General features: G+C 47.8%; 1 protein-coding gene across 1 annotated transcript in view; it reads right to left on the bottom strand.

The window, feature by feature from the left end:
* Positions 1 to 236: 236 nt before the first annotated feature.
* Positions 237 to 16055, bottom strand: part of LOC125397717 (cadherin-3) — a 36758-nt gene continuing 20939 nt past the window's right edge. The window contains 12 exon segments of the mRNA XM_087897850.1: positions 237 to 1443; positions 4506 to 4730; positions 5479 to 6088; positions 7786 to 7971; positions 9445 to 9573; positions 10434 to 10587; positions 13153 to 13207; positions 13306 to 13450; positions 13551 to 13706; positions 13754 to 13828; positions 13871 to 13996; positions 14952 to 15034. Of these exon segments, the coding sequence (XP_087753976.1) occupies positions 1202 to 1443; positions 4506 to 4730; positions 5479 to 6088; positions 7786 to 7971; positions 9445 to 9573; positions 10434 to 10587; positions 13153 to 13207; positions 13306 to 13450; positions 13551 to 13706; positions 13754 to 13828; positions 13871 to 13996; positions 14952 to 15034 (2186 nt within the window). The 3' untranslated portion in view covers positions 237 to 1201.

Raw genomic sequence — 16055 nt, 5'->3', positions numbered from 1 at the left:
ACAAGTTTTCTCTATGTAACAGTTTTGTCTATTAATTATAAAGCTCGATATTTAGATCAGGCTGGCATTGAACTCAGAGATCAGCCTGCCTCTGCCTCCAAAGTGCTGAGATTAAAGTCATGGGTTACCACACCCAACTATTTATTATTTACATGAGCACACAAAGTAAGGGGTTTATCACGTCATCTTCATACATGTGCTACTGTACTTTGTGCTCATTTGTTCCTGCTCCCCTCTGCCCACCTGTGCTGGTCTCTTCCCACACGCTGCCCCTCCTGCTCCCCTCTGGCATGCCCACGCACTCACTCTATTACCTCTTTCTACTTCCTCACCTTGGAGTCCCCATTCTGGTTTCATGACCTGCAAACGCATACCTATGATCACACACATATATGCACATGCACACACATAAATATATTTACATATATAATCCTAAATCTGGGAACCACATGCAAGCAGATACATGTGGCAGTGTCTTCTTGAGTCTAGTTTACTTCATTTAGCATGATTTCCAGTTGTGTCCGTTTCCCTGCAGCTGTCATGACAGATTTGTTTTTAATGAAATAGTTCTGCTTTCTGGCCCATGGTGCTTACACTGTGGCATGGTTAAAAGCACTTCATGGCTTGTTAAAACACAGGTAACTTAGGTCTCACCTCTAAGTTTCTGGATCATTAAGTCTGCGGGAGGGCAGACAAGAGAATCTGCCTCTTCTTTTAAAAGCAGGTTTATTACGTATACTGCAAGGGACAGCCAGATGGGGTAATGAAAGGCTGCCTGAAACCGAGTCTGCCTTTCTAACAAATTCCCAGACTACCCAGAACCACTGCATAGGCTTCACAATGACTTGACAGGAAAACATTAGCCTGGCTTATTCTTCAAGCTCCAGAATCTCGCAATTAAATGATATTTGTGGAATTGAGAGTTTAAGAAATGAATGAGTTGGGGAGGAGACAGACAGATCAGCGGTTTAAGAGCACTGGCTACTCTTGAAGGGAACTGGGTTCGATTCCCAGCACCCACACGGCAGCTCAGAGCTGTCTATAACTACAGTTCTCAGTCATCTAACCCCTTATGGCTTGTATAGGCACACATGAGGTACTCATACATTCAGGCAAAAAGTGTAAAACAGAAGAAAGAAATGAAAGAGAAATATTGGATGAACTCTTAGTTTCAGAAATTCTGAGAAAAACCAGGTCTCAACTACCTAGTTGCACATGGAAGTTTATAGTACTCACTCAGCAGAGCCAGGACAGCACCCAGGATGGGGAGGACAAAACCACCCTTCCAGGGCTCGGGGCAGGTCACCACGTGGCCATAGCAGTCACACACTTTGGCTCTGATCATGGTTAGCTGTTCCCTGTTGCCTTGATCAGACAGAGAAAGGTGCAAATCATATGTGTCTTGCTTCAGGAACTTCTTCAGCGACAAGGCCACGGTGTCTCCTGGAGAGACAGATAACTTCTTAGTCTGGGAATGTCATACGTGGTGAGCACTGAGTACAAGATAAGGGGTGGTAAGAGCCTCAGCACCCGATGGATGAACAAGAGGCAGTCTTTGTCTAAGCGTAGTGCAGCGATGGAGTACCTGCTTAGCATCCATGAGGCTCTGGGTTCAAGACACAGAACAAAAAAAAAAAGCAAAACAAACAATATGTTCCCAAAACCCTGGCTAAAGTAAAATTTAACAATGTGAGAAGGAATACTGGATTACAAAAATTACTTCATTTTTTTAGTATTTTTTTCTTTATCATCTTATTACTACTTTTTTTTTTGGTTTGTTTGTTTGTTTTTTTGAGACAGGGTTTCTCTGTAGCTTTAGAGCCTGTCCTGAAACTCACTCTGTAGACCAGGCTGACCTCGAACTCAGAGATCTTCCTCTACCTCTCGAGTACTGGGATTAAAAGTGTGTGCCTCCATTGCCCAGCTGTTCTGTTATTTTTGTTGCTGGTGTGTGTGTGTGTGTGTGTGTGTGTGTGTGTGTGTATGCACACAGGCAATCATGTGTTATGAGGCACATGTGAAGATCAGAAGTGAGTCTTCTCACTTCTGGGAGTCGGTCTCCTCTTTCCACCTCTGATTTCTGGGAGTCAAACTCTGGTCCACCAAGTTTGTGCAACCCTTTCAGAAACATTGCTAGCCCATAAAATCTATCTCTCTATCTCTCCATCTCTATCTATCTATCTATCTATCTATCTATCTATCTATCTATCTATCTATCTATCATGTATATGGTGTTCTGTCTGCATGTATGCCTGCAAGCCAGAAGAATTAAACTCAGGGTCTCTGGAAGACAGCCATCTCTCCAGCCCTAGCTCCAAAATTAATTTATCTCTTTCTCTCTCTTTTTTTTAATGTGTATGGGTATTTTACCTCCAAGCATGTCTGTACATCTGCGAACCACGTATATGCCTGGTGCTCTTGGAGGCTAGAAGAGGGTGGTACTGGATTCGCTGGAACTGTGGTTACAGACAGCTGTGAGCTGCCATGTGGGTGCTGAGAATTGAACCTGGTCCACTGGAAGAGCAGCCAGTGCTCTTAACTGCTGAGCCACATCTCCAGCCCCAATTAATTCACTATTTTTAAATTGATTTAATTGATTAATTATTTTACAAGACAGAGTCTTGCTTTGTAGTCTGGGTTGGTGTCAAACTCATGGCGGTGCTGGGATTACAAGTGTGAGTTGCCATGCTTAGCTGTCATTTTATTAAAAACAAACAAGAAAGCAATTGTAGTATTAGCAAAATGGGAGGCTCTGGAAGTCATGTGATATTGGATTAATATTCTTGCTATAATCACCTGCTAGAGTATTCTTTGTCTCAAAAGAATACATTATATAAGCCAGGGAATGATGTCATATGTAGGTACCCAGGTCTTTTTCCCTTTTCTTCCTTGGCGATTCACAGGGCCTTTTGACCTCTGGCTCCCTGGAGATTCTGCACTAGCACTGGCTTGAGGGGATAGTTTAGGAAGAATTTGGCTCTCTTTTGTTATGGTGATTCCACCTGTAATCAAGGTTCTAGCAGTGGGCCCCATACGCCTGTCTCCCCCAGCTGATTCTGCCTGAGGCACCAGGCACCTGTAATCTCCTTCTCCTGCTCCTGATGGGAGGAGGCCATGCCCTTTTGAATCCCCTTGCCCACTGGTATAAATACCCGACTTGAGTTTAATAAAGTGGCCATTTACTCTTTGGTAAGTGAGCAGGTCTCTTTTTTGTGTGTCTGTTTTAACCCTCAGGACAGTCGTCCATTCTCGTGGACTCGAGTTCAGAAAAGCACGCGCCTGAATCGGGCCTGGGTATCCACAGAAAAGGCGGAGGCTTACAGTCATATGCTTTTAATCCCAGAACTCAGGAGGTAGAGGCAGGAGAATCTCTTTGAGATTGAGGTGAAGCCAGACTGGTTTACTAAGTGAATTTCAGGACAGCCAGGATTACACAGAGAGACCCTGTCTCAAACATTATTCTAAAAAGTAGCTAACTTAATTGGTTAATGCTCACATTAACTGGTTACCTATCTTTTTTGAGACAGGGTTTCTTTGTGTAGCCCTGATTGTTCTGGAACTCACTCTGTAGACTTAGGCTAGCCTCAGACTCACAGAGATCCACCACTTCTTCCTGAGTGCTGAGATTAAGGACATATGTCACCACTGCCCTGCCTGGTTACCCTTCTTTAAACAAATATTTATCTATTTTATTGTACGTGTATGAGTGTTTTGCCTGCATGTATGTGCACAAAGCGTGTGCTTGGTACCCAAGGAGGTCAGAAGAGGATGCTCGACCCCTTGACACTGAAGTTACAGATGATTGTGGGCTGCCATGTGGGTGCTGGGAATTGATCTCGGGTCCTCTAAAGAACAACACATGCTCTTTTATTTTCTTTTTAAATTTTATTTAATGGGTACAGGTGTTTCTCCTGCATATATGTCTGTGCACCACATGCATACCTAGTGCTGTGGAAACCAGAAAAGAACGTCTGAGCCCCTGAAACTGGAGTTGCAGGTGGTTGTGAGCCACCATGTGGGTGCTGAGAATTGAACCAGTGTCCTCTGGAAGGACAGCTAGTGTTCTGAACCACTGAGCCATCTCTCCAGCCCCTGAAACAGATGCTTTTAATGAATGAGAAATGTCTCCAGCTTTGGTTACCTGCTTTTGTTTGTGTTTTTATTGTGGATGCTGCTGTTTGCTTGCTCTTTTGAAACAGGGTCTCATACAGCCTTAGAACTCACCAAGGAGATCAGGCTGGCCTTGAACCCACAGAAATCTGCTTGCTTTTGCTTCCTGAGTACTGGGATTAAGTGTAATCATGCTTAGTTCTGTGTTTTGTTTTTGAAGACATCTTTTAGGGCTCCTGATATAAAGCTACGGAAGAGCACTTGATGCCCATTTTTGAGACCATCAATTCTGTGACCCCAGATGTGAGAAGAGGAATGTATGTGGTAACTACTGTGGGACCGACACCCACCCAGTGGAACTGGCAGCCTCTTGCTACCACAACTGAGTTAGTTACCTTTCTCGCTGACTTCTGCTGCCCAGTAGATGTCCGAATCATGTGTTAGCTGGGCCTGGAAAGGGGAGGAGTTGGGAGACAAGTCCTTGTCCGTGATGTTCAGCATTTGAGGCACAGGGCTTTGGTTACAGATGGTGATCTGGCGGGGTTCTGGGAGTGGGCCATGGTCGTTGATGTCGGTGAGTGTTAGCAGGAGGGTTCCAGTGCCCGTGGTGGGAGGGCTCCCTGTTCACAATTACACACGTGATCTCTTCAGTTTCTGCTCTTACTCTTGGTTGGTGAATGAACCAATGTTAACTTCCCCTAAGACCTACTTAATCCGCCTACAAATAGCTCCTGGTTATCACCCAGTTCTCCCCTCTTAAGCCCCTCCATGTGTTAACTTCATTGTAAAGTAAATTGGCAATGGCAAATCATGGCAATCACAGCATCATTCTCATTTGTGTCCACAGCAGACATTACTAATAAATCACATTGCAGCTGCAGCTACTGCATTCAGACAGCCATTATAACTGATCTCAGAGTAAAATCCACAGGCTACCTCATGCTTGTACAGTTAGTTGTCTGCCGATCAGCTTCAGGAAACCTGAAGCTTCAGAGAGACCAGCCTCAAGGCCTTGATTCACTAGCTGTTAAGTAGAGGCGGTATAATATCATAATCTCCCTGGTAGTGGTGCAACACTACTTTATTTGTGGGATTCTCAGCGATCCCTGTCAGTCAACCATCAGTAGAAACTGACAGGTCAATTCAGAGTTCAGTGAACTAAAAACAAGCGGAAAAGTGAGTCCTCGGTACCTTGCCTATCTCTTGGGATTCAGAAAACTTAGGATCATAGCAGTCAGGACTTTAAATCTAGACTGGTTTGTCAGTCTCCTCCCTACCAGCATCTCCTGCTAAGGAGAGAACAGACTGTGTCCTAATGCTCTGGGAACCATAGGCCTGCCCATGGAAGGACTTGCTAAAAGCTCTCACCATTGTCTGTGGCCAAAACCATGGCTTCATAGATGTTGTTCCTCACAAACCATTCATCCTCACGATCTAAGATGCCTGCAGCCGTGACTTGACCGCTGTCTGGGTCCATGGCTAGCCAGCCAGCTGGGTCTCTCAAGATGTGGTAGCTGGACAGAGAGTTGAGAAGGGTCACAGCGAGCACATGAGGAATCCTACTGCAATCATTCAGAGCCTCCTCAGACCAAGTGCAGAGCCTGCAGCCTTGAGCAAGGCAGGAAGGGTTTGGTGCAAGGATGATGGTACTGGTATTGAACAAACTTGATGGTGAAGGAACAAGCCACCCAAGCGTAGCTATGTATTGGCTGACCTGGTGCCCAGTCCCCAGGTAACTGATCTTCTGGTCCTCCTTGTCTGGGTCCTGGGCAGTATAGAAGCAGACCAGTTCCCCAACAGAGATGCCCTCCTAGACCTCAACGACTTTGGAAGGTGGGACAGACACAGGGGCCTCGTTGACATCTTCCACGTGGACCACTACGATGGCAGTGGCTGTCGGGAGCTTCACCACAAAGGGAGCCTTGTTGGTCACTTCTATGTACAGGGTGTGTTGGTTCTGAGCCTCAAAATCCAAGCCCTAGGAGAGAAGAGGAAGCTGAGGCAGCAGTTTGTGAAGTGGCCTGTGGACATCAGCAGGGTCACAGTAAAGCCACCAAGACTCTGGTCAACAACCATCCTGCCCTCCCACTCCCTGTTCCCCCCGTGTTTCCTAAGTGGAAATCTACTGGGGTCTCTTAGACCACCCCAAAGGCCTAGCGAGCCCTAGAAAGTTGGTTCCCAATGGGACGGTGCTGTCTCTAGGATGGCCGAGAGGCTGTGGGCATGTTAGTTAGGCCTCTGGTGACTAGCCTGGGTAGGATGCTGCATCCTATCAATGTTACTGACAAAGAACCACCTCTGTGTCTCCGGTGACTTGCCAGTGTCCCCATGGTCACTCATTTACTGGAGTGAGAAACCTGTTTATAATTGGAGCCAAGAACATGTTTGATACACAAAGCGTGCGTTGGTATGGTTTTAATGTAGACCGAGTTCTCGAGGAACGCTGCTTCTACTTTAATTTGTTCGGGATGTTTTCAGTTGTTTATCCCCTGTCTGAAGAGCAGTGGTGGCCATGCGTCACCAGGCCGACACACAGGAAAGGTCTACAAGCAAAGGCAAATATCTGACCACCTCGCTGTGCTTTCCGCTGTAGCTGTGCTCAGATGTAGCTCACACACCAAGAGAGTTAGGAACCTTTCCTTATATTTTATAATTATCTGTCTATATAGTTATAAGATACATAATAGTTTTGCCTCCTCCTACTTATTTATTTAGACAGTTCTACTATACAGTCCTGGCTGGTCTGTAACTTTTTTTGTTTGTTTTTTGAAGCAGAGTTTCTCTGTATAGCCCTGGTAGTCCTGTAACTCACTCTGTAGACCAGGCTGGTTCAAACTCAGAGATTTACCTGTCTCTGCCTCCCAAGTACTGGGATTCAAGATGTGGGCCACCACTGCCCAGCTTGGCCTGGAACTCTTAACCATTGAGCTAGCTTTCAATCCCTGGCCTGGAACTCGCATTATAAACCAGGCTGGCTTCGAAAGCACAGAGATCTGTCTACTTCTGCCTCCCAAGTGCTGGGATTAAAGGCGTGCGCCTCTACCACCTGGCCAGAACCTTTTAAATGGGCCCATATTCTCAAACCATCAAATGTTGTTATCTTTTCTGGTTGATCTAGCCTCACTGCATATATAGCTCTACCTGGCGTTGAACTTGTAAAGTAGCCCATGCTGATCCTCTTAGATGGTGGGATTACACACATGTGACACTATATCCACAGCTTGTCTCTTAAAGGACAGATTTTGTCTAAGCGTTTATTTATTTATTTAGGTTGTTTTGTAGCCCAGGCTGGTCTCAGATTGGCTACATAGCAGAGAATGAACTGAACTCCTGACCTTTTGGATTCCACATTCCAAGTGTGGGGTCATAGTGTGACCTACCCTGCCCTGTTCCCAAAGGTTTTTTGACCCCACCTTACTCTGTATCCTGATGAAAACCAGACCATAAAAGAAAAAGTCCCTGAGCGCCATCCCTGTACCACCATACTCTCCCAGCCCCCAGAACCCCCAAAACAAAATCCGTAGTAAGACCCTGTTTCAAAAGTTTAAAGGGGTTCTCAGCATAAGAGCTGGGGACAGTACCAGGAGTCACTGTCTTGGTGTAGTCCCCAGTCAATGGCCCAAGGGAAGCAGCCAGGCAGGACGTCCCTTTGTCCTCAAGCCCAAACGGACCTACCTTCTTGGTTGTCAGGATGCCTTGGTTGGTCTCTGGGTGAGTGGTGACCGTGAAATGGTCCCTATTATCATCTCCCACGATTCGGTAGGCGGCACGCCATGCCGGTGAGTCGGGGACATCCAGATCAGTCACTGTTAGACTCTGCACCTCATGGCCTACTGCGTTCTCAGGCACCCAGGCCTCATACTGTACAGGGAGAGGGACAGGACGCAGTGCAGTCAGAGCAGAGATCGGCGTCACCGGGCAGGCTGTTCATCCTGCTGCCGGGAAGCCCTGCAGCCTTTTCACACTTCTGGACCACCAGCCCGTAGAGATTTTTCAGGACACACAGGTACAGAGAGACAATCCCAAGCGACAGCACAGATGTGGGGACAAGGTCACATACCCAGACCCACTTCCCTTCTCCATGAGGGCCTGGAGCTCCGGACTCTCCCAGTCTGGGTGCCCAAGCCCCTACTGTGCATAGCCACCCATCTTAGGGCAGAGAACAGAGGCCCCAGAGAGATGGTCACAAGGACAGGCGGCTCACTGTGTCGGAGGCCTCGCCACAAGTTTAAGGGGAAGTTACAAAGACCAGGAAGTCAGCTTTCTTTTAAGTTTTAGGTTTTTGTTTGTTTTCTGAGACAGGGTTTCTCTGTGTAGCTCTGGCTGTTCTTAAACTCACTCTGTATACTAGGCTGGCCTTGAACCCAGAGATCTGCCTGCCTCTGCCTCTAGAGTGCTGGGATTAAAGGTGTTATGGAGTTGAAGACGACTCTGAACTACTGATTCTCCTGCCTTTACCTCCCAAATATTGTAATTGCAGGCATGTAACACCCTACTTAAGTCTTCAGGATAGTTTGTGTGTGTGCATGCATGCATGTGTGTGCACGCGCATATGCATGTGCCTGCAGGGGTGAGAGGTCAACTTCAGGTGCTGCTCCATAGACGCTGACCACCTCATTTTCTGAGACAAGCCAGGGAGCCTCAGGAATCTTATTTCTACCTCCCCAACAATAGAGTTACAAGTGTGGCCCTCCACACCTGGCTTTTTACTCAGGTCTCCATGCTTAAACAGTAAACACTTTACAAACTGAGCCATCTCCCAAGGGCAAATTTTTAACGAGGCCTACTAGCGTTCCGAGGCTAGAGATTTGTGCACATACACAGAGGAGCGTGTGTCACTTCAACTGATGTTGAGATTTTTTTTCCCCTTTTAATTTTTGTATTACATTTATGTATTGGGGTGAGGTGCAAGTGGCGTGGTGAGCTTGTGGAAATCAAAGAACAGGGCCAGTTCTCTCCTTCCACCATGTGGGTCCTGGGATCAAACAGGTCATTTGGGTTAGTGGAAAATATTCTTGCCCACTAAGCCATTTCTCCAGCAATGAGTTTTCTGTCCTGGCAGCTATGTAAGTTTAAGGAAGATGTGAGGTAGTAAGTTTCAAACGACATGAAGAGTGGACATGATCAGATCACATAGAAAACTTAGAACAATTTATCAGGCATTTATCATTACCTCCACTTCACAGATCAAGAAACTGGGCACAGAGAGACCTGGTGGTTTGCCCAAGGTTACACAGCCAGTGAGTGACAGACTTGGGACTTGGTTGGTTTCGGAGAAGCAGCCAACCTCAGTCCATTACAGGAAGGAGGAATGCAGGAAGGAATGGGAGTTACCTTTTGTGGCTCAAACTCGGGGGCATTGTCGTTGACATCAAGGATTTCCACAATGGCCACCGCTGTGGTGGTAGAGCCCTCTCCATCCATGTCTGTGGCCTGGATGGTCAGTTTGTACTCGGGGACTTTCTGGGGGAGAAAGGAGCACAGAAGGAGTCCAGTGTGAGGGGTTGTCCTCCTGACAACAAGAAACTGCCTGGGGGGGTATGGAGGAGACGCTGTTCTTCCTCCCTCTCACCGTTTCCCAATTCCTTGGCTCGCCCCTCACCCACTTCCAGGGAAGGCCGGTGAGGGTGCAGGGCTGGAGCCTCATCTCCCAGCAGCTCTCCTGTGGAAGCCCCAGCACTGGCCAACCCGCGGCTGCTCCACATAGGCAAAGATATTAATTAGGAAACAGAAGGTAATTCCAATATCCACGGAGCTAGTTCTCCTTTGTGGCACACAGGGGACAAATCTGGGCAACATGTAAACTAAATGAGCCGATTGGACAGGAAATGAGAATTGTTCAAAAGCCTGCGTTTTACAGCTGCCTCCCCACCCCCAGGGGATCCAGCCAGCAGGTTAGGCAGCAGGTCACTGGCCCAGAGAGCTGTGGGACAGCAAAAGTAAATGCAGGAGCAGCCACGTCAATGCAACCAACCTGGGTCTCCACGGCTGCCCGTGTATCCCACCTCTGGGTCTCCCTGGCTGCCTATGCAGCCGACCTGGGTCTCCACGGCTGCCCGTGTATCCCACCTGGGTCTCCACGGCTGCCTATGCAGCCGACCTGGGTCTCCACGGCTGCCTGTGTATCCCACCTCTGGGTCTCCCCGGCTGCCCATGCAGCTGACCTGGGTCTCCACAGCTGCCCATGCAGACGACCCAGATCTCCCCGGCTGCCCATGCAGATGACCTGGGTCTCCACTGCCTTTCTTTGACCTTGGGGCAGCCACAGAAGCTTCCACTCTGGCCAAGCTTTGGCACATAGTAACTTCCCAAAGGTCACTTACCTCCCGGTCCAGGCCACTGGAGATGACACTAATGGCCCCAGTGCTTTTGTGGATGGTGAACATGAGGTCATGTGGCTCCTTTGGTTCTTGGTTATGGATGAAGTACGCTATCACCCCATTGTAAGTGTGGATGTCACCTGCATCACAGAGGTGCCTGCAGGGGAAGGGGTCACTTAGCACCTTGTTCTCTCAGTCCAGTGCCAGGCTTGCCTACTCTGGAGCCCTGTGACGTTCTGCCAACACCACAAGGATCTCTCTCCAGCTCAGTGGCAGCCAGCTTCCTGGAACCCACTTGTCGTCACGCCCTTCTTTCCTGGGAAGTGGATCCTCAGTTTATGCTGGTCACAGCCAATGGGGACATTTTTCATATCTCTGAGCCTTCCAGCCACAGCTGTGACCATGGTAGCGACTTCCGATAAATTTGGAGAAAGGTTAACTCACGTTTATAATCCCAGGACTTTGGAGGCTGAGGCAGGAGCACTGCCCATGAGTTAAAGTCTGGCCATGCCTACAGAGTAGAGAGACTGTCTAAATAAATAGTAAGTATGTATGCTGTTCTTCAGCCTTCTGCTAAATGTAAGGGCTATGGCTCCAGCAGCCACAAGAGCTAGCCTAGGAACAACAGAATAACAAGACAGGAAACCTGGGCCTTTAACTGAAGCCCTATCGCCACCTGGATCAATTGTCTCAGGGCTTTCTCAGGATCAGGAAGGGAAGAGCAAAAATTTTCATCTTGTTAAGACTGTTTAGGCCAGCCTGATCTACACAACAGGCTCCAGGCAACAAAGGCTAAACAGTGGGACCATGTCCCAAACAAACCCACACTGCAACAGAAGACCTTTAGAAGCTGGGCATGGTTGCACATGCCTGTAATTCCAGCACTCAGGAGGCAGAGGCAGAGGCAGGTGGCTTTCTGTGAGTCCAAGGCCCGCCTGGTCTACGTGGTGAGTTGCAAGCCAGCCAGAGCTGTGCAGTGGGACCAACATTTTTACCAGTGTTGATGCAAGCTTGTACTCAGAAGGCTACGGCAGGAGGGTCACAAGTTTGAGGCTAGCCTAGGCTACATGGGGAGATCTTGTCTTAAAAAGTAATCAAAACAAGCAAATAAAAATAACCAATTATTTTAATGGTGGGAATTTCTGTTACTGGACATCTCTGATCAACTCATCTCTGAAACACTCAGCCAAACGGCCAAGAGGTGATCAGTCCAGACTACTCCAAAATGGGGGGATAGCTCAGTGGTAGAGCATTTGACTGCAGACTACTCCAAAAAAGAAGAGACCCCTGACCCTGTCCTTGTCCCCAGTGCCTGTCACTGAGTTTAGGAGCACACATCTACTTCCTCATCTTCTATTCCTCTTCCCTAGTGATAGCAGCCTATTTTTGCTTTCCCGCTAGGCCTGGCTGCTTGCCCTGTGGCTGCAGAACTTTGGCTGGGTCCTCCACAGTAAAGTGTAACACAGAAAAACCCCTAACAAACAGCCCCTCATGTTACATAATGGTGCCCACGTGGATAACAGCAACCAAACAAAGCCTGAGAAAGCTTGGGAAAGACTAGAGTAAAGCATTTTGGTTTTCAGCAGTAGCAGTAAAAAAGCTGCGCTGTTTTAAAATGCTGGCTTTCTGGGCCATCCTGCCAGGGAAAACTCTGACTCTTTCAAACAGGCAGTCCGGACTGTGGAAACACTGTTGCAGCTTACTTCCTGGAAAGGACCTTGAAACGCCTTAAGAGCTTTTGACTGTTGTTTTCTCCACATTCCTTAGCAAATTAAAGACTCATGTGGTCAGAAAAAGAGAAATATAAAGTAAAGAGAGATTTAAAGAGTAAGAAAACCTCTAAATGGTTTACATTGTGTTAAAAATATATACAGGCTAAAGGTTAAAGTTCTCACAGTAAAAAAAAAAAAAAAGAAAAGAAAAAGAAAAAAAAAAGAACAAGTAGCCTGGGAGGCAGAGACAGACGGATCTCTGGGAGTTCAAAAATAGCATGGTCTACAGAGGGAGTTCCAGGACAAAGATATGCAGAGAACCTGTCTCAAAAAGCCAAAAGTTAAAAGTAAAAATAAAAGAAATAGAGGTTAAAATAAAGCCATGTAAATATGGAAAATACACAGAGAATCTTGATACTGTATGCTATTATGCTCTCTTTAAATTGTTTGACTGCTGAGGAAGGAGCAACAGCTGCTAAAAGATACTTGCTTATAAATGCTGCAGAATTAATCCAAGATAGGTATTTTGAAAATACCTTGGCTTCAAAACTGAAGGTAAAAGATATATAACTTTGGAGAAGAGATTTTGCTTTTGTTTCCACAGAAAATGAGAGGCTGTGGATTATAATTTATAGAGATCTTTTGTGTGATTTTTCTCTGGGACTAAACAGCTGGGGGGCCGGGCAAGACAGAAACACAAACAAAGCAGGCCCCTTCATGTTAAAGTAAAGCCCTTTCTCTCTTCTGTGCGGTGCTGGTGCACAAGGCCTCTCATCCAGTCAGCAAGTGTTCCACCCGAGCTGCACCCTCAGTGGCGTGGGTTATTCCTAACCTTTACAGGCAGTATTTCAAGGTTGATACTCCCATTTGGGTTGAAAAGCAGAGATAGGTCATGGATGTACCCAAGGTCACAGGCAGTAAAGAGGCAAAGTCCAGATTTAACTCTGAGCTTCTAAGTCTGGCTGAGCCCAAGCTTCTGGGAAGTCCTCAAACGGGAGTAGCTCTGCCACAGGTCAGGCTTGATCAGAACTCCCGGGGACAGGAGGGGCGGTGTGATGAGGGAATCTGACACATAGCGAGGAGGTTCCGGGCTGACCTCCAGAAGCTGATCCCCAACTAGATCTGGACCCCACTGGCCCAGGGCAGCCCCTCCCCAATCTTACCCGGTGTTGCTCCCTCAAAGACCCTCCCTCTGAAGGTCTTCTGAGTGAACTTGGGCTTGTTGTCATTCTGGTCTGTCACGATGAGGGAGATGTTCATAGGCTCTTCCACAGAGGCCCCATTCTCAGACACGGCATGGCCAAAAAGCTGTAGGCACAGAGGTCTGGGGTCAGCTGGTGTTTCCCCCTCATCAGGCCTTGGCCTACCTCAGGAAAGACATCTACACTGGATACTAAAGGCTACTTACCTCATATTTGACAATCTTCTCCCTGTCCAGTGGCATATTCAACAGCAACCAGCCCATCTCCTTCTCTATGGTGAAGACACCCTCGGGCGGACTGTCTGCTCCAGGCCCAGTGATGCTGTAGAAAATCTTGGTGCCTCTGTCCATATTAGATTTGAGCTGGAAACAAAATAAAATGACAGCTGACAAAGTGATAGGCGCCTCACCTGGTGGCAAGGAGCCTTCTGCAGCCCCCACCCGGCAGCAAGGAACCTTGCTCTCAGGTCTTCAGACGATAAATCCTGCAGGCACCAGTGTGGCCCAAGCGGAAGGCACAGTCCTACCTGATTCAGCCTCTGAGGGAAAGGACCCTTGCCGTTCTCGGGGACGGATATCGGCAGCATCACCCACTCTCTCTTGCGTCTTCGTAAGATGCGTTTGGGCAGGGCACTCACCACGGGAGTCCCTGCCTGCAAAGAAAGGTGTGAATATGTTAGCTTTTACACGAAAGAAAAAGGGGGCAGGTGTGGTTACACACATAATCCACACTGGATCCATAATCCAGCAGCGCTCAGCAGGCCGAGGCAAAGATCAGGATTAAAGGTCACTCTCAGCCACCAGCAATTTGAGGAACTGGAGGACCGCCTAAATCATGAGACCCCGTGCCAAAAAAGGGCCCAGTAATAACACTTATAATATTAAAAATAAAGGAAAAGAAGAGGAAACGTCTATTTTTATTTGTATATACGCAAGTAATAATTGTCCTAAACGTGTGTGACACACAGAAGGGAACCAAAGGGACAGAATCTGCTCACCGTGGTTATCTCCGCCTTCGCAAGAAGATGGGCAGGGGTACGAGCAGATGGAGGCAGAGGCTCTCTGTGATATGGCTTTAAATAGTTTTGTTTCGAACATTTGACTAATCAAAAAACTAAAAGGCACTAGAAAGCAGGGTGGCAGCGGCACATGCCTTTGATACAAGCACTTGGGAATCAGAAGCAGTTGGAACTCTGTGAGTTCGCGGCCAGTGTGGTTTACAGAGTGAGTTCCAGGACAGCCAGAACTGCACAGGGAAGACACCAGGACGCATGGCCAAGTGCTTCACGTCTACAATCCTAGAGGTTCACAGGATTGGCAGTCCTGTGTTGAAATGACCTTTACTTGGGGTTAACATGGTAACATGGACCAAACCGGAAGGGAGGTACTTACGGAGCCTTAGTGAACAGGGTGCTGGCAGCCACGCCCCTCTTCCCACCTCATGGGCTGCCTCTCTAGTGCCTCCTACTGGGCAGCTTCAGCCACAGTCACTTCTCTGCTGGGGGGGGGGGGGTTACTTAGCGCTCACTGCTATACCAATCAGACTGGCCAGCAGTAATCTGAACGCAGCATCTTCCTTTTGTCCTGAAGACAGACATGGCGTTTTACCTGGACTGTCCCGCTGCCCAGCACAGTGATTTCTCCATGGTCAGCACCATGCATCTCATGTCCGGTGTGTCCAGTCAGTGCTACTGTGAGGAAAAGAGAAAGAGGGAATTAGAAAGCCGCCCCCTGACTAGATTAAGGACTACCAAGTGGTAGCATCCGGAGTCTCTGTCCAGCAGGTGGTTACAAGTCTCAGATGGCATTTCTACGTGTCGTCTTACCATTATTTTAAATATTTTCTCATTTGTATGTATATGAGTATAGCCGTGTGTGTGTGAGGTGCCCGTGAAGGACAGAAGAGTCAGGTGCTCTGCAGCTGGAGTTGCAGGTGTTGTGAGCTCCCAGATATATGAGTGTTAGGAACTGAACTCAGGTCTTCCGGAAAAGTAGTCCATGTCCTTAACCACTGAGCCTCCAGCCCCTCCATTTGGTCTTGGTGGAGGGAGGACCACCTCACCATCTGTCCCGCGCTACCGTCTCGCCAGCAAGAACCACGCGGTACACATAGGATCCTTCTGCAGAAAAGCTTTATGTCTCTTGGGAGCTAGAGCATAAGCCACATGGCGGAGACCCAGATAAGATGGAACCCATCCCTTATATAGGAAACAGACCCTGCTTCGGACGTGTCATTCTTGGATTGGTCAACTGCTCCCAGTCCCAGGTGATACCTTGGGAGTAGTGGAAAAATACCAACATGTGTGAGCTTTCTAGCTCACCTGGCGGTGCAGCGCCATCTATGGTGGAGAGTGTGGTTGCGGCCTTCTACATCTACCCCTAATTTTACTTCTTTGCAGAAAGGCAACTCCCTAGGAAGGTAAAGATAGAGGTCGCACTTCCCAAAATGAAAACATTAAAATGGGCTTACACGGAATCTGTCCCTAGGCTCATGACACCTGGAACCTATCCGGCCTGCCCTCTGTCAATTTTCTGGGAAAGGGAACATACGGCAGGAAACCCTTATGCAGGACGACTTATCTCTCAGAGAGGGCCATTCTCTGTGCGATGCTTTTTAGCTCCACAACCTTCAGGGCTAGCTAAGCCAAGCATTCCACCCTGTGCAATGGACCATAGTCCTAGGGGTGCAGGAGCTGGTTGGCTTAAACCTTA

This window comes from Myodes glareolus, chromosome 2, assembly GCF_982192425.1.
Source record: "Myodes glareolus chromosome 2, mMyoGla1.1, whole genome shotgun sequence".
NCBI classification, from domain to species: domain Eukaryota; kingdom Metazoa; phylum Chordata; class Mammalia; order Rodentia; family Cricetidae; genus Myodes; species Myodes glareolus.
The sequence above is the reverse complement of the archived record's forward strand: the minus strand, read 5'-3'. Positions and strand labels throughout refer to the sequence as shown.